Source organism: Haliaeetus albicilla, chromosome 3 (assembly GCF_947461875.1).
Source record: "Haliaeetus albicilla chromosome 3, bHalAlb1.1, whole genome shotgun sequence".
NCBI classification, from domain to species: domain Eukaryota; kingdom Metazoa; phylum Chordata; class Aves; order Accipitriformes; family Accipitridae; genus Haliaeetus; species Haliaeetus albicilla.
Genome location: NC_091485.1, coordinates 13,837,540 through 13,857,001, shown reverse-complemented (window position 1 = coordinate 13,857,001; position 19,462 = coordinate 13,837,540). Strand labels below are relative to the sequence as shown.

At 38.3% G+C, this 19,462-nt stretch overlaps 1 protein-coding gene across 8 annotated transcripts in view; it reads right to left on the bottom strand.

Annotated features, from left to right (window-relative positions):
- The window catches only part of NETO1 (neuropilin and tolloid like 1), a 70,369-nt gene that overhangs the window by 12,389 nt on the left and 38,518 nt on the right, over window positions 1-19,462 (bottom strand). For 6 of the 8 annotated variants that reach the window (XR_011323934.1, XM_069778867.1, XM_069778866.1 and 3 more), the window contains exons 5-7: window positions 18,961-19,002; window positions 18,722-18,849; window positions 7,772-8,000 (exon numbers count right to left, since the gene is read on the bottom strand). Coding sequence is in view for 7 of the 8 variants with exons in the window: in XM_069778867.1 (XP_069634968.1) it covers window positions 7,772-8,000; window positions 18,722-18,849; window positions 18,961-19,002 (399 nt within the window). In the remaining variant the exon portion in view is untranslated. Of the gene's footprint in view, window positions 1-7,771; window positions 8,001-18,721; window positions 18,881-18,960; window positions 19,003-19,462 lie in introns of those variants that run through there. The other 2 variants (XM_069778871.1, XM_069778872.1) reach the window with 2 other exon arrangements.

Here is a 19,462-nt window from a genome sequence, read left to right as displayed (position 1 = left end):
CTCCATCTTTCTTTGGTGGGATTTGCTTTTTGGAGTTCCAAGCACGTGACATGAGGGAGAAAGCCTGGAGCAAGGAAGACTTACCCTCCATGGAAGTGGACCAGGTTAGGGAATATTTAAACAAACTGGACAGACACGAGCCCATGGGCTCTGATGTGATGCCCCCAGTAGCTGGCTAATGTCATTACGAGGCCACTCTTGATTATCTCTGAAAGGTCATGGTGATCGGGGGAGGTTTCTGAGGACTGGAAGAAAGCAGATGTTGCCCCGTCTTTGAGAAAGGTGAGAAGGAGAATCCTGAGAGCTACAGGTCAGTCAGCCTCATCTCGATCCCTGGGAAGGTGACAGAGCAAATAATCCTGAAAACCATTTCCAAACACATGAAGGAGAAGAAGAGTGCTGTCTGCATGGACTTATGAAAGGGAAATGATGCTTGACCAACGTGACAGCCTTCTACAACTGGATGACTGGCTTGATGAGTGAGGGGAGAGCAGTGGACATTGTTTCTCTACTTAAGAAAAGATTCCAACACTGTTTCCCATAATATCCTGATAGACAAAGTGATGAATATGGGCTAGATAAATAGACTGTGAGTTGGACTGAAACTGGCTGAACTGCCAAGCTCAAAAAGTTGTGATCAGTACCACGAAGTCTAGCTGGAGGCCAGTCATTAGTGATGTACACCAAGGGTCAGTACTGAGGCCCATACGCTTTAACCTCTTCGTTAATATCCTGGATGATGGGACAGAATGTATCCTCAACAAGTTCGCAGGCAGTGCAAAAGTGGGAGGCCTGGTTGATAGACCAAGTGGTTGGGCTGGGTGTTTGTACAGATGGGCCTCAATAGGTTGGGGAAACAGGAACTTCAAGCAGATCAACAAAAGGAAATGCAAAGTCGTGTGCCTGGGGAGGAATAACTTCAAGCACCAGTATGTGCTGGGGATTGACCATCTGGAAAGCAAGTCTGCAGAAAAGGTGCTGATGTGCAGTAAGCTGACGATAAGCCAGCAATGTGCCCTTGTGGCAAGGAAGGCCACCAGTATCCTGGGCTGCATTAGAAAGAGCATTGTCAGCAGGTTGAGAGATGTGATCCTTCCCCTCTACTCAGCCCCAGCGAGGCCACATCTGCAGTACTATGTCCAGTTCTGGGCTCCTCAGCACAAGGGAGACATGGATGTAGTGGAGCGAGTCCAACAAAGGGCCACAAAGACCATTAAAGGGTTGGATCATCTGACATGAGGAGAGGCTGAGAGAGCTGAGACTGTTCAGCCTGGAGAAGAGAAGGCTTGTGGGGACTCTCATCAATGTGTACAAATACCTGATGGGAGGGAGTAAAGAAGACAGCACCAGGCTCTTCTCAGCGGTGCCCAGTGGCATGACAAGAAGCAATGAGCACTAAATGAAATACAGCGAATTCCCCTTAAATGCAAGAACAAACTTTTACTTTGAGGCTGGTCAAACACTGTGCAGGCGCTTGGCTTCCCAGAGGGGTTGTGGAGTCTCCATCATTGAAGATATTCAAAACCCAACTGGACACAACCCTGAGCAACCTGCTGCAGCTGACCCTGCTTTGAGCAGGATTGGACTAGACCATATCCCGGAGTCCCTTCCATCCTCAACCCTTCTGTGACTCTCTGAAGAGATGGCGTCATAATTAAAGTAACAGCTGGGAACACACAGTTATGTTATTTCTCCTGTGTCCCAAAGCTGCCTTGAGTCAAGCTCTGCCAAGGTACTGGCCTAGAAATAAGTGAGATAGCATATTCAGCACAATGAACAATTCAAATTGATTATAACACAAGCAAGCAAATTAGAACTATACATATAATTCAACCTGATGTATTTTAATAGCTTCAAGTCTTTGATAAATTGTTGGATTTTAACAGCATGAAAACACTATAATTTAAATTAAAACACTAATTAAAGAAAAAAATTATTATTAAAGGTTCTTTTTCCAGTTTGGATTTGAACCAATAATTATTTTTATATAAAATTATAGTTTATATAAAGTGATATATACAAAATGAAAAATTTTAAACGCTTTCATTCTACAGTATTTTTAACAATAATATTTTCTTTTTAAAAATTTGTGTCGTATGTGTATCTTAATATACAAACAGATTTTATAGTTACTGAATTAATTATAATGTAACGTCTGCTTTGCAACAAGTATTTATACTGAACACAAGATGGTGCACTTATCCTAGAAGATATATAAGCAAGTGAGTTAACAGGAATAGACATGATATCGCAGAGTTTTTTTCAGGTTTAGGAAATCTGTACTTTAAAAAATCCTGTAGTAATAACCCTACTTCTGGCATGTAAATATATTTTGTTTGTAGTACAAGTTAGGGGATTGTTATAATGATCATATTTCCATAAGGTTACCATCACAATATTAAAAAAACCCTGAGGTTAGTATTTGAAGGTTACTGCTCTCAAAATTTATAAAAATTGAGCCAATGGATTTGTCTATGTTTTCTTACTACTGGAAGGTTTTGGGAATACACATGGAGCCAATAATCTATACTTTTTCATTGATCAAGGCAAAACGATCATAAATTCTTTTAATCGTGAATAGCCCTAAGGCAGAGAAACAAAAAGAGCGTTAATAGTTCTTCCATATGGCATGTTTACAAACATGAAATAAGCAGTCATATTTTATATTTTAAAAAATATCGCTTTCACTGAGACAATAAATAAATAATCACGAGTAATACACGGACATTTATACTATAAAATAACAATATTTGTAAAACACTACAGCAATTAAATATTCTGTGTGCTATGAATAATTATTGTACTATTGTGATGTTATGACATTAACAATAAAATACATTATCTGTGTGTGTTGAGCACCATTTTATTGGGCATTACAGGATACTTTGGGTATAAAATGCAAACACAGCCAGGTCAAAACATGTTTACAAGATGAAGCCAAAAGCTGACTTCTTATGGACCTGGTGTGAAGTCTGGCTGTTCCACTTCAGTGCAGTGCTTTCCCCAGTGCACTTACGCTGTTCTCAGCACCATGCAGAGTTAGTGCAACTCCTTTGCTTCTAGGGTGTGAACTAGCTCTGAGCAAGCTGGCTTGGGTGTCTACATCGTACTTCATTGAACCGTGTGGATTTACCCTTTGAGCCTGTTTCAAGACAAGGATTTCAGTCCGTGACTCCCTAATCTTAGATGAATGCCCTGCCCTACTTGCTATTTTTAGGCTTCTCTCTTTTCCCCCCTTCCCTTCTTGTCATAGCATTTTTGAGAGGTCTTGCTTTCTCCTGAGGGTGAATGGGAAAATTCTGAAATCTTAACAATGGTTAGATGTGAGAAATATTTTACAGCAAACTTGTTAGACATTTCACACCTAGTCCTCACGTACTCAAGATAGCTCATTGCATCACGCTCTGCATATGAATTCTTTAAGTGTAGATCATTTGGATTTTCCCACTGTTTCTTACTGAAAAATAGAGCTTGCTTTCCTTCACAAGAGAAAGAAAAATGAAATTCTTTAGGTGTTCCTTGAATCATCCTTGAAACAGAGGAAGAAGTTTTCTCTCAGCCTCTCCAAGGAACAGTTCATCAGTCATACTGAGAGACTGTTTCACTTTACGAAAATTATAAAATTATTAAGGTGGTTTTAGTACCATACACTACAAGTATATTACCTGAAGTAAAATTACTTATCTTTTCATTTGCCACTAATGAAAAAAAAAATAATCTTATTAAACTACAGCTCTTAGAAACTTGAAAATGAAATGTGCTTAATACCGAATTTTCCTTCTCAGCCACCTTCAGACAGCTCTGTTCAAGATAAATGTAACTTTTACAGATATTTAATACCAGATGCACATCGATAATCTAGTCTTTAAAATACTCTTATGTGTGGTTTCATGGGGTTTTTTTGATACATGAACGCACCCGAGATTGGCAGCTCAGGAGCATGTGCTCAGAGCTCCAGTCTGTGTTCAGTTTATACACTCTAGGCACCACAAACATTTATTTTGTTCAGGGTCAGAGGGTCATTGGGATGCTTAGCCAGTGAGTGTTTTTCACTAGGGATAGCTGCAAATAGCACAGAGGGGAAGAAAATCACAGATGAGTGCTCACCAGTAAGGAGGCAATCCCAAAGTTTTCTTTTTCCTATATTAGAATGGAAGCAAGGAGCAAAACCAGCAAACTATTTACACTCCTAAGTCCTTGCAAAAGGAAATCATCTCTTCGCATGAGTTTCACTTATCGCTTTGTTGTTCCCTTTCTCAGGAGTTCCCTTTGCATTACCACAACAAACACAGTCCTTAATACTGCATACCTGCAGTGCTTTTTCCCCATTAGAGAATTGCCCAAGTTGGGGTGAGCATCTTCAGGGATTCTGGCTGTAAACAAGGACTTGAGTGCTGTTACTCAATAAAGCTATGCACTACTCTTCTAACCATGGCCTTAGATTTCTATCCAAATACAGGTTTTGTTAATAAAAAGAAAATGATAGAACTTGTGCTTCTTTAGAAAAGCTTTGAAAACAGGATTAGAGCTCAAAGGGGCAACAAAATAAGAGAAGGAATGGTATTTTTCTGGTCTGGAGTTCGTGATGCAGGGCTAGGGATGGAGAAGGAAGCAGTGCTACCAAATAGCAGTCAGAGGTGAGAGAACAAATGTCCTGCCTGTTGTGCATACAGAGGGATTTTCTCTTATCCCATACACCCTGCTCCTACGAATCTGCTTTTAGGTTAAAGCGTAGGTGTGTCTGCTCAGGAGCAGCTCTTTGAAGAAGCTGTAGGTGTAGCATGTCTGTCATTAATCAGGCTGGAGATCACTCTCAGAGTCATGGAAAATGAAATGAACAGTTAGTCAGCGGGTGAAAAAACAAAGAGTCATTTTTCAAGTCTTCTTACCAGAAGAACAGACACCTTTTGATGATAGCAGCTTTCTTGTTTTCCTTTTTCTGATTCTTAAATTAATTTATTGGATATTCAAAGTCTATTGTAGGCAGTGACTACCATACACAAAAGTATGATTAGATATATATGCTTAGAAGATATATTAAAGATTAAAAAGGTAAGGACATAAGCAGACAAAACCCATAATGATAGTTAGAACAGCTAATAATACTGATCATGAAATATCAGATCATCACTCTAAATTACCAGCTATTACGAATTAATTGGTTATTAAGTGTTACTTAGAGCTCTACTACTATTTTGATGTTGTGAGAATCATTACTGGTTTTCTGGCATAGGAAATTTAACAACTTCTTGCATTGTATTCCTTTCCTTCAGACATATTTATAGCACTGCTGCTCTGCAGAGCATCACTGCTAGAGGTTTGGAAACTTGTAAGACCACTTTTTGGACGCCAGCGAAAAAAGACATGTATTTCAAATGTAAGTGGAGCACACTGATCAAACCATATGAAAATAATCACATAAGAAATCTCTTCAAAATTTCTCTGTTCTACACAAATGTCAAGTCCCCAGGACACGGCTCTATAACAAGAATTAACACTGAACAGACTGGCACAGAAAGAAAACGTTCCTCAGGCTAAGTAGCCTGTTTCCACAAAAAAAGCACTTCCAGTTCACAGAGCTTTGTGTAAGGGAAGACTCACAATCTCGACAACTTCACACTAAGGAGAGGAACTTGGGGAGCTACATATCGCAACACCTCCTGGTCATCCCCACAGCAACAGTAAAGACAGGAATTTTACTCTGTCACTCTTTCCCATGCACATAACCACAACATCAATTTTGTTTCTTTCTCAGCTCTAGGTGAACAAAATAGCTTTTTTCTTCTTTCTTTGTCCCCAAGTAGAGACACAGGTGCCTGTTCCCTGATGCACATCTCCCTGAATGAGGTCTGACATTTCTTCTCTTCCATGCAGATCATCTAATTATTCCCACAGACTGCTGAAAGACGTTGCAGCTACATGCTCTGAGCTGTGTCTCGCAGTGCGCACGCTGGACATCTGCTCCAGCTGACTCCTGACAGCCAGCACCCGTCTGCGGCATAGGGCAGCACTTACGGACAACTGACATGGCACAGAAAGTACAGTCTGCATCACCTTTAAATCTTTAAAGTCAATTCCCAGCATTAAAACCACAGATGCAGTTGCTTCTGCTATTTATGAGCAGGCTGCGTATACATATCTCAAAGCACAATTTAGCCCTTAATAAATTTTCAGCTTTTAGCGTGCAATGACTGTTCAGAATAAATTTACAGAAAACACATCATGTTAATGTTTTCAACTTCCCAGTCAGAATACCCTGCAGTATAAACTATCGTCTGTTTACAGGAACGGAGTAGCTGGTAAGATGTAGCATGTCAGGTAAATATATTAGGAATACTATATGAGAAAAAACCACATTTTTCCTTATTTTCCTTTAAAATATGAAAGCCTTGCAAACACACACTTATTCAAACCTTCATTTCAACTTAGTCATCATAGTGCTTCACTCTCCAGTTCTTTATATGCTGTGAACCTCCAGTGCAGTTGTTTCTAAGGTAACAGACCAGGATGCCTTGTGAAAAAAATGAATCAGATCTTGAATATTCAAGACATCTCCAGTTGCAGAAATGAGAAAAGGGCAGTATCATCTCAACTGAGGGTTCTCAATATCTTTTAGGCCCTGGCCTGATTTACAGACAAGAAAAATATAATCCACCCTAAGGCTGCAGTGTGAGAGTACAGTGGCGTATGCAGCTTCAGGCATGTAGACTGTCAGAAATTTTTAATCAGAGCCATAATTAAGGAATTACAGAGGCTGTTCTCAACAGAGTCTCCCTGCCTCGTTGCAGAGTACACACACACAGAATACAGATGAAGAATGTGTTTGGTAGGATTGTGCCTTCATTCCAACCGCTGACAGCCGCGCAGAAATCTGCCTGTCAGACATGTGATGTGCAAACCAAAAAATACATTAAAAATCAACATGAATCAGCATGTGAAAATAAATGTGTATACTCCTTCCTTAAGAGACCAAATATGCATTATTTTCATCAAAGAAAACAAATCGGTATCTTTCACAGGTGATTACCTGTGATTACCCATTTTAAGTGAATGGGGTTATTGGGTTTTGTTGAGGTTTTTTTGTGGTTTGTTTATTTTTTTTTAAACTGGCTAGAACTACCTTTTGTTTCTTTCAAAGGCTGTTTTGCTTATTATCTGAGTCTAGAAATCATGTACACATATGAATGCAGGCAAGGTGCGTAGACAGAATATTAACCAAAATATCATGTAAGTTCTACAAAACTTCTCTTACTACAAAAAACCCCTAAATTCCTTGCTTAACAATATCTGACACATGCTTTTATTGATATATGCATTCTGGAATATGCACAAACACACCCATCACCTGTGATAAAATAATCATAAGGTGCTTTTCAAACACCCATCATAATGAGATCTAAAAATCCAATTCATAGAAAAGGATCAGGCTTGATAAAAACCTTCAGAGCTCTATTATTTTCCATGTCATGTATGGGAAAACTGAGACAGAGCAGCCCGGTAGCTTGGGTGTCAGATAAAAGTCACAGTCATACAACTAGACAGGTCGTGACTACTTGTACCTGTCTTCCTGTCTCTGAATCCTGCGCTCTATCTACTGCATTACAAATTATTGCACACTATAAATGCTTGGAATAAAAACTGTTCTGAATATTTACATAGCTTGTTTGGGAACATTCTTCAGTGACCACTCTGCACAAATAAAACATTAACAGTTTTTGGGACTTGTATCATTTAACAAACTGAAAGGTGGACGTATTGATTAGGGTCTTACGTTCTTGGAAAGATGTGAAGAGCATCTGGAATCGGCTATTTCGACTGCCTTCATCTGCCCACATGCGGATTACACCCAGACCTGTCCGCAGCATTACATCATTAGCAACGGTGCTGCAAAACTTTGCTTTCAAATCCTCCACAGCGCTGCTTCCATCATAGACAGCTACAAAATTCCTTTTGCATTCATTGGAATTCTGCATCTCATAGTCCAAGAATCGCAAATAGATCTATGAAACAAGCAAACAACAAACGCAACATGTACAGATATTGAGAATGACTAAACAAACATTAAATACATTTGCTCTACCTTGTGGGAGAAAAACTACACACCACCACCATCAAAATAATTTTTCTGGAGCTCATGATCCATAGGCCACTTCCCTGGAAGGGCATTAATACAGAAACTAGGCACTGTTTATACTTCCAGGTATTTTATCTTGCTTCAAAGTAGAATCTAGTGGAAGATCTAGATATTTTTATTCTTCTTTTCAGTAAGGTCCTAATCTCCAAATATATAGGCATCTTTGAGAATTATATACAACAGACCTTCAAGCTGAAGGACAGACAAGCTAGAAATTTCTTCTTTCACTGGCTGGCACAATATTGCTCTATTACTTGCCTGACATGGAAAATAATAAGGCAAATAATTGCTGCTCCCTCCCCAGAGTCAATATGTGTCATCTTTGTGAGATGTCTCAGCTACACTGATTCAGGAAGTGAGAATCTGGGAGCCAGACAGAACTCAATCATCAATCTTTTTATGTTTCCTCAAGCAACGTGGTCACCATTTCAGCTTTTCTAAACAAAGCCTTATGGTATATATCTTCATAATTTAACAGGGGTGAAATCAAACGTATTTTGTGGAAACTGCTAGAAACCTGGAAAGCTTTTTAGGAAATGTCTCTTGCATACAAGCTAAGTTCTCTCATAAAAGTAATAGATGTATTGCCCTTTGCAAAGAACTCTTTAAATCTACCCAAAAAAGATGCAGGGGTGAGGAAAAAATGCTATTATTTTATATTCAACTCTATATGGACTTTAATAGGAAAACCCCACTCATTTTAAAAGCAACTGATAATACAAGCAACATCAAATATTCCAGTAACAGAGAAGGCAAGTAATATTTTCAATAGACACATGATACATAATCAAACTGCCAAGCGTACCCAGGAGACTTCAGGAGAATGATACAGAAAGGTGAAGTAGGGCAGAAATAACATAAAAAGCCAGTAAATATATCCAGCACCCAGCTATATGCGTGTTCACTTGAAAAAAATAACCAAAAAGAAACTTCACTGTATTAGACATCAGATATACTTCTTTACAAACAATCTTGTTAACTTCAGGTAGTTTTTTACATGCCTGGAACAACTGCTGAAAAAGCTTCTCTGGATTTGCGTAAAGTACACAAACACAGCATATCCTAGTAGCAATAGGACTCACCACTTCACCTCATTAATATATTACAGCTCTTATGGTTTGAGAATTATGTGCTATTAAGCAATCTGCCACTGTTTAATAATAGCACGGATTTTTAAAGGAGCCTTTTCAGGTAGTATATTATGGTACCTTTCCATTCCTTGTTACGCTTTGCAACTGGTCTCTCTGAAAAGAATATTTGTAAAAGAATTTTTACTATTATATGAAATTTGGTATACTAAGTTTCATTTTGCTTGCCTCACCTTTTTCTAGTACATTATTTCTTACAGTAATCTTTACTTATGTTCCAACATTCCCATTCTCCAGAAGAACTCTGAGGAATATATTTCAATTCAGTTGCAGCTAAGTGAGTTCTATTCTCACCATATGTCCTGGCCTTTAAATACTATAAATTAAGGAAGCTGCTTGTATTGATCTCTACAAAATGGAACAGTTAACAGCAATACACAAAGTAATATTCAGATGGCAATATCTTATATCAGGGAATACTTTTTATAGTGTTTTTTGTTTCATTTACTGGTCACTCCACCCCTGCAGTGGAATGAAAAATTGCTAGAGTTCAGTCACCCAGCATTGCTGAAATTGTCTCACAGTATCCACCACTTTTTATAAATGTGTTGTCTTGAAATGTCTTGCTGTTTCCTCTCCTACTGGGGGACATGCAGTTTCCATTCCTGCTAAATCTTTGCTTACTTCCTTGGTGAAGTCATACTTAAAGGCTTGTTTTGAATTCTGAAGATTTCTCGAGTGCAGAAAATGCATTTCTGAAGTTCCTCTGCACTGGCTACATCCCTTTACAAGTCCCTCTTTCATTCTCTGCTCTCTTCCTCCCTTTCCCAGGTGCTCAGGCACCTGACCCTTTATTCCTTCTCATGCTCCAAACCCTTGTTCTTGGTGGTTTCCAGCTATTTAGAGCATTTCTGTCTTGCTGATACCTGACTACCTTAGCCTGTAAGGTAAACCTCATCACTGTGAAACCTTGGCACCCAGCCTCTCATGTGAGGCTGGATAGTCCATAGTCCATCCCTGCATAACGTTTCGCTTACAACAGGGAGTTAAAGGTGCACTTTGCTTTTTTTTCCTCCACTAACAGAAGCAGCCTGCTTCAGATGGGCGCTTCAGTGCTTGCCAACTTTGTCACAGGTAATGCAATAAAAACCTTCTGCAGCTGATTATATGCAATATTGTATACACATGACTGTTTTCCAGAAAGTAAAGCATGTCAGATAAATGTCTCACAGGAAAGCACAGAAGGCTTCTGACATGTTATTGTCATGGATCATTACTTTTATATGCGTATCGTATGTATACCATCTGTATGTTACAATATACCATATATAGATATGATAGACCACACAGATGTAATGCAATGTGCATATGTCATATTTTTATCTTATTCCACTCTTCAGGAAAGCTCTTACCTACTCCAGAAAAAAATTATCTTATTCTGACTGCAGAACGATAGTAAAACTATACTTTACCTAATGGGGGAAAGACCTCTTACACTTCCTCACTTGTTCTCTATTTCTGCCCTGCTCTCTTATATATCTCTCTCTCTCTACATTAATATGTACATATGTATGTGTGTATATGTATATATAAGCACACATATATCTTGTATAGAGTATCCCATTTCAGTACTGAGATGTAATTTATATCCCTTTTCATTCTTACAAGAAATGTGTGCTAATCCTCACTGTGGTTATAAAATACCAGCTCTCACAGCAATTTCCAGCATTCATCAATTATTCCTGATCTGTTCAAACAGATTGTTCGTATAACAGTACAGCCAAAGTCTTATTTCTATGGGCTTATCATTTGACATTCTCTAGTTTCTGGTGGCACACTAGCCTTATAAAATAATAAGATATTTCTTAGAGCAGCAGTTACAAATGCTGAGAAGGAACTGGGAGAACAATAATTTAGCATTTCAGTTTGAGTCTTTCAGTGAAGAAGCCAACACTTTCAGTTCTTCCCAAGCCTGAATTCTGCTGTTGGTCATACCAGTTCATTCCCGTTGTGGTAAATCCAGCTAAGAACATAATATATATAGACTTGATAGGTACTGGAACCACTGGAAAGAAATATTTGACTTAAAAATCTATGTCCATCCTTCAGAAGAAAGATGGCACCTTCTCCAGTGGCATGAAGTTTCATAAATTAGAGAAAATAAATTCCTGATATTCTGGGGTGAGCTGGAGTTTCATTCTCATAGGCTTCTTTGGAGATGACTATTCCCAGAACTCTATATAAAGTAATGAGGACTTGAGTCAAAGCTCACTGAAATCAGTGGGTATCTTTCCATTTACTCATTTGGATCAGACCTATGGATTAAGACTGCAGTGCATTTTTAAAAACTGGAAACTGATTACACAAAATGACAACCTGATATTGGATCAGATTTTATTTTAAAAAGCTGGAATAATTTAATTGCATCTGCACACCTCTGCCAATTTTTATGGTTTTTACTATATATTTGCCATTGTTCCTGTCACTGGCTGTAAGACCCACACCAGCAGAAGAAAATGACTAATAAATTGAGTTCCCCAGGGAAAGCATAAAACTGATAATATGACGAACTCTTATCTAATGCAAAATGTTCCTGATACATAGTTTTCTGAAATCAGTGGCAATATTCTCATTACTTTCACTGGTATGTGTATCTCACTAAAAGAAATCAAGCACAAAGCGAGAGAAAAAATATCAATATTTCCGTTTATTTCATTTACTGAGATCTTAGTCATTACTTCTATCAGCAGTGGATAAGAAACTTTGCTCCCCCAAAAGAAAACAAGTGAACAAAAAAGAGGTCACAAACTCAAATGCCACCATCTGCCTTCATTAAGCATTTTTCATTGATGCCAATGGGAGCTTTTGGGATGATAACATTGCCATAGATACTGACACATTATATTAGCATAATCAGGACATTCTTGTTGAAGAGAACATCTTATTTGAAAGAAGCAGCATAACTAACATATCTTCTTCTTTCACATTTTTGTTGCAAAGGTTTAATAAGACACTTTCCTCAAATCATTGGTTCCACATTACTTAGAAGAACAGGTTGCTAGTGCACAAGTATTAGCTTTTACTGAGTTTCGAGATGTCACTGCAAATGCCAACACCATTAGCAACAAAACTGATAAAGCCTCACTGCAACTGTGGCATATATAATTTACACTCAGTCACATTACATTTTAAATAATTGTCTTGTCACCTTTAAGGTTTGTATTGTCATCATAATAATGAAAAAGGAAATGCTGGGTAAGTTTCACTATTTTTTTATTTAAATTTGAAAACAACAGAAATCTCTGACTGCATATATTAGGAAAAAAAAAAAGGATGATTGGAAACTATGAATAATATATCACCTCAGTAAAATGATCAGATCATAATCTCTTCATAGTGAATCACTTTTGATGAGTTCTGCTTTTTAATCAATCACTGAAGGTTAGGGCTGACAACATGATTGATCAGGCCAGTCAGGAAAAGCTTCAAACCATATCCCAGCATATCAGACTTAATATATGTACACAGACATTCAGTCCCTTCAAACCAAACCAAACAAACAAAATGCCATCATTCAACTGCCAAAAGTAATTTAGACGTAAGACAGAAACCTCCTTTTCATCAGGGCCTAACATCCAGATTTCGCACATTCAGCTCCCAGGTTCACTCAATTCTCTTGTAAGCACAGGACTGGGTTAAATGGTCCTATGTCTTTCCCCATTGCTCAGTGATCAGTTACAGTGCCTGCTTTATTCTGCATCTTGTTCAACTCTATGTGATTAACAAAGGACTTTCAAGATGGTACCCCCAATATTTAGGCCTGGGAAGTCCCATTTTTTAAAGCAGATTGTGCAACGCTAATTAATCTTCTTCAAGGCAAAAAGACAACAACTATACCAGCCTAAAAGGCATATTACTAACAATACTTGAATTTGTCTTCTCAAGTAGCCTGTCCTGTTGCTTGGATCCTAAACTTTTTTTTAATCAACATTATTTCAGCCCAAAAGTGTTAACTGTGTGGAGTTTTGTTTGTTTGGGTTTTTTTGACATTTTTGGGCCTCCTGTTCCTAATCTGGGACCATGTTGTGCAAACAGAGAACTCCACACCTTGTATTTTCCTCTCTCCTAAGGCTTGGAGAATACTGTCTGTCAAAGGTGACAACCTTATACGGTACTTCTTCTAACAGCCTGTGATTCACAGCCAGGCTCAGACATCAAATACCTTCTTCGTGGACAAGTGAAGCTCTTTGGATTCCTTTGCCTTGTCCTATTTGTTTCTTCAGATTTCTGTGAGTCCCCAGTAACTGACATTTATTCTGACTGTCAAGTCATCCTCATTTTTCTCTCGTACAGTGGCAAAATGCTCACAAGTGACAACCTTTACAGTTCCTTGGTGCTGTTCTGCTTTTTAACACTGAGAACTGTAGATCACATCCTGATACTGCTGTTCTCTTTGGCAGATGTTTTATTACTTTTACCAGTAGCTTCTTTTTATCACATTTCCTAAAATTCTTTGTTTGAGGATGCTGAGGCTGGTTATATTTCTATACCTGAATGGAATAGATTCTTGCTAACTTAAAAGTGTTTTTTTCTCAGTGCTACTCTGGCATGTGTATTACCATGCCTGCTAGAAGAGATTCTACATACAAGATTCTACACACATGCTTGTCTTATGTCTGCATCTAACAAAACTGTTTCAAATAAGTGATTTTAATAGTTTAACATATGTAAACACTATTTTCTACTTGTTTAAACATAATTTGTTCACCTTCTTCCAGGGATGCCATATAAATATGTTGGGGTTTTTTCATTCATAATACTATTTGCAGTATCTGTACATTAGGAGGCTTCAGAGCTTCTTCAGAGACAGAGCTCATCTGAAGTCTGTGAAAGTGTCTCTGGCTATTGGTTTTTCAGTCTCTAAATTTCACTTTTCTGTAAAATTTCAGGAATTACCACTCAAATGGCTTCTATTGAATTTTAGTGTACTGCTTAAAGCTTCTCTTCTACACCTGATTAAGAAACCTCCAAGAATTAGGGACATGCTAGTCTGCCAGTGCTGACAGCTTAAACTGTTTTTATTGCAGGTCTTCATCCACGAGCACAAGCTTCCACTTCACATGTGAGAACAGAAAATGTTTTGGTTTAGTCAGATTGGTTTATAAAGACTTGTAGCTCTGCAATTTGCTTCACCACGTGTTTCCTCCCAACTGTCTAGGCAATGCATGCCCAACAACCCAGTCTCTCTCCAGACTACAGTCAGTCCGAAGTCAGGCACCTGGAACCAAAAGCTTCATCTCTCTATTTGGTCAGGTACACGCATACAAGGTCGACCGTGAAAACAGTGACAAGTGATTTAGAGCCTCTACCAGGTAGCAATACCTATCCTTTGTAAACATGCAAGTATCTTGGTCCCACTTGGGCTTTTGGCTCACGCCTGGCCTCGCGCCTCTCCACTCCAGCCTCACGCATCGCCGAGCTGCTGCCTGGCCAAAGCTGGGGCTGGCCCCATGGCCACGGGCGAGCCCAGCCACCACCACAGCCCAGCTGCCATGGCCGGGCCTGCCCGGCTCTCCTCTGCAATAATATGTCAAAACTAGATACTCACTAACTAATCCTTTCAGTTTCTTAAGCTTTTTGTTAAGTCTTGCGTCCTATAACCTGTAAAGAGGTCTTCTTCACTCAGCAGCATGCTCAGGTGGGGCAGGAGAATTAAGCATCTCTTTGTCTAACTAGCTTACAACTTCATTTTATTTCGTGTAGTGTACACGTGGAGGGTAGCCTCACTATTTGCTCAGTCTAAATGTACCTCTTGCTCGTTCCTCCTGAACAGATGACGTCCACTGGACTGGATTCAAATTAATGCTTGTCTATCTGTAGTTTGGATGCTCTTTCCCAAGCTGCCCAGAGCTTCTGATTATAAGCACTGCTTGCTGTTTTTTCCAAGCATCAGAACACCATCTTTGTACACGTTTTGTTACTTTTACTGTCAAATTCTGCTGTCTTGTTTTTTTCTACAAAACCTCTTGGGGAACAAGCATGATACAATGGTACCTTGCTGGGAAAGTTACCCACCAAAGGGAGAGCTACTTGAGCACAAACATGTGTTCTGTTTTCCTGGGGGGTCTTGTCAAACTCTGCTAACACATCCAATATCGAAAAATGCGTGTCGTCAATATTATCCTCCAACATCTCACCCTTAACAGAAAGTGAGAAAATACTATCATTCTTTTCATTTTCTTGTTTTCTATTCATAAATAGAGATTCCTTGCTGATCCACTGCTGTAGCCAATGATATCTCTGAAGTTTTTCAAATCCCAGCGCAATAAGCTTATCCACTTCCTCCTTTGGGCTTTGTTCTACAGTGAAGAATTTGGGGACGGAGAGGTTCCTCCAGCTCTTTACTGTTCTGAGTGGGTTGGCACATTCGATCAGCAGCTCTCTTAATTTCCCATTCTCGCTCTGATTACCAACTGAAGTCAGCTTCTACATGAAGTGCAGAACCGACAGTATTTCTGAACTCCAGATTCACAGCTATCTTAGCAGGAACTGACTTCGAAGGATTACAAGAAACACACACTTTGCAACCAGCCACTGTCAAATATAAGGCTCCAGGTCTGTGTATAGATTGAAGTCGTGTTTAAACTGCCTTCTACTGTCTTCTGCACTTCCCAAAAGTTTCAGTTCTGCATGCATTGTCAGCATTTTATTTTTTGTGCTCTAAGGTAATCAGTTACGGCTCTATTTAAGTGTGTGCAAGAAACGTGCTGTTCTCTGTCCCATTCCAGCTTGCTGAGGATAGCAGCAACCTTACACCCAGACTGTCAGTTTGAAGCTCAGACATAGACATCTCAAGTTCATACTCTCTGACTGATCTCATTGCTCATATGTTGAGCTCAGACTTGGCTTGAATCTGGAACTGCAAACCAAGGAAAGGACTTGCATCTTGCTTCTGCAGACAGTTTATATTGGATGAGCTTAAGCCAAATGAAATTGCAAGCAGCCCACATTCTGGCACAGTTTAATTAAGAAACTAAAGATGTAAAGATCCAACCCAAACCCTGTCTGAGAAACTCTGGCCTTTTAGGCACAGTTCCCAGCAACAAACTGTGCAGCCCAGAGTACAGGAACATGTGGATTTAAAGACATCTGCTGAGTTCTTACTGTTCTTAGCAGGAGAGCCTGCTTTCATAGGTGCAAGCTGCCATAAATTAGAATGATGTCACTGAATGATTGTACTGAGTATGTCGCTAGTTCAAGGTTAGATAAGCACAAAGGAAGCTGACTGTAAAATATGGACAATAGAATCCAGTTCAAGTGCTAAATTGGACTTAGCCCTCTAAGATGAATCTAGGCTTGAAAACTGTTTTTTTTTTTTTCCTGGCTTGCTGAAAAAGCTTTCAACTCCACATGTTAGGAAACACTGATTTATATGCTTTTATATTGCCCTATCTCTCTACCCAGAGAATTCTGTAAGACGGGAGCAGCAAGATTTATCAAGAGATGACCCACCCCACCCTTCTGCCTAAATGCAGGTAGGATTAGTAATGTTTCATTACCTAACCTGCACTTTAAGACGGGTAGCAATGCTGGCTGAACAAACTTCCTTAACCAATCATCCCTAATCCTCTCCCTGCTGTTTGAAATTTTCTTCCCTAGTATCTAACCTGAATCTTTCTTTTGGAGTGCAGGACCATGGCTTATCCCATAGACATGGACAACACAGTATTCCTTCCTCATTGTATTAAGCCTTTTATTATCTGGTATCATGCTCCTTCACAAAATCTTCTAGATGACGTTAAATAACTTCCAGTGTTTCCACAGGTTTTCTAGAACTCTCTCATCACTCTCCCTTCCAGATGCTCTTCAGCTGGTATACACTTCTTGGTATACACAACTAAATGCAGGTACAGAAGTTCATGAAGAACGAAACAGTCTTTAATCCTCTATTAACAGTGGTAGTGTGGCATTCTTCTGTTACACACTGTGTTTACAGTCATGCAGCTACACAATTTGTATTTTTACATCACGACTGAAATGTGGATAAATCCTACAGGTAAATAAACATTTCTAGCAGGACTTTGAATCGTACAGAACTTTAGAGTTAGATCAAGTAAGAATATCACAATGACATTATCTGACTAACCAAGCATAAACTGAAACTAAGACTATAGGACAATTTTATTGGCTTATTTAGTTGTACTGATTCTAATAAGCACAATTCTAGTTTTGTGTTTACCTGTTTTCTTTCTATTAATACCTAAGTATATAACATATGCAATAATAATACCTGTTTTCTTTCTATTAATACCTAAGTATATAACATATGCAATAATAATTCATCAGTTCAGTCATTTCATGTCTATAGCTACTTACTGCAGCAAAGTGGGAAACTCATCTACTTAATTGAAAACCTCTATGAATATTGAATTTATCCAAAAGTTAAAAAAAAAAAAAGAGATTAAAGTATATTCTGGAAATAATTTATCTGTAGTCTTTATGAGCCAACTATTCAACTACGCTCCTAAACGTTCACAATAGAAAAATGCTGATACTAATGACTTTTTCTCTTCTGGAAACCCTTCCTCCTCCTTATTCAATACCAAATGCTGAAACAGTTAGATATATTCAGTACGGTCTGCTCTGAGATTACACAAAAAACTCTTATCTCTTTAAAGACGGCAGAGATTATTGGATATATAAATCCTACCTTGTAAAACCTTTCCTGTCCAATAAAAGACATCTAGAAATAAATATAATATGGAGTTGTCTTTAACTCAGTGAATGAAAGTAGGTGGGAGACACAAAGCTGTTCCAATTGCAAAGAGAGGAGAAACAGTAATGTAGCCAGCAGCAATTAATCCATATAATAACTGATAAGCCACAGATAAGAGAGGAACTCAAAGATAATCCAAGAAAAGAATTGTTAAATTAATTGCAACCCTCTCCTGTTTGTTACAAAGGCATGGCTTGCTGACTGTGGTGGGAGAGAAATGAGAACACTATCTCTTTTTGTCTGTGGCTCTAAACCAAAGGAACTAAAGGTCTCATACACAGGAATGTGAATTTACCTTGGCTCCATTTTCACAGTTCCCAGATGAGAAACAATGAAGACCTTAGGAAGCCAGCAGTGTTCCCTTAGTAGTGTCTATATGAGGTATTTGAAATATATTGAAAATTAAAGTGATAAGATTACCTCCCACTTAAGAAAACACATTGATTCTTTAAAAATATGAGCAAAATTAAAGATGAATTTAAGAAAATTACTTATGGCACAAAAAGCACATTAACGCTGCCCACATCATTATTTATAGAGAAAGAAGGTTATTTTGGCTGAGATGACAAATTACCCTTCCACAGCAGAAGGAAAAAAATAGTTTACAAGTTCAAGCTGTAAAGTTATTAAACAAGATCTGACTGTACTAAGAAATGCACAACATATTAGAAAAGTCAATTTCTTAAATTAAATGGCAAATCAGCAAGTGGATGAAGGACTGACCTTGGATCGGGGTGGTGCTCGGATGTACCATTTACAGTCTACTGCTTCAGTTTCAGAAGCTTTTCCTTCTTTGACAATTTGTACAGATTCCACAATTCCTTCAGGTCCTCCCATCTCAAACTCACAAACTGAATAACAAAATACCAGAAAAAATGAAACCTGAACAGCAAACAAAAATATTTTCTACAGCAGAGTGCAAAGGCCTCCAAGTTAAAAAAAAACCAAAACAACATACCAACCTGGCAATGGTTTCAAAATGCCAAGGTCCTTAAAATCTGGATCTTAAAAATTGAGAAAGAGATAATTAGTTTTGTTCAATATCTTGGCTATAATGTCAATGTGCTAAAATTTGACAATGCACTTCAGTGATATAATTATACATATATTTCTTGGAAATGAGAAATGTTTCAAAACTATGGCAACACACTGTTAATGCAGAAATTATTGATACTATCATACCAAGTTCTTTTTTTTCTGTTACAAAATCCTGCTTTTCTCTATCTCTCTTTCAGAAGAGTGAGTTCAAAAATATTTCTGCATACACTAGCAAGCAAGAACATCACACAGCTAACCACATGATATTTTAATACATCAGTCTAATGAAAGAGGATATATTTACAGATCCATTCAGAATCCTTTTGCCTATTTTGCATTTTGCAACTTATCTACAGAAATCTAAATTTCATTCTGTGTTTATGAATACTCTGCCATCCCTATTCACAAAGAGGAGACACTTTCTTT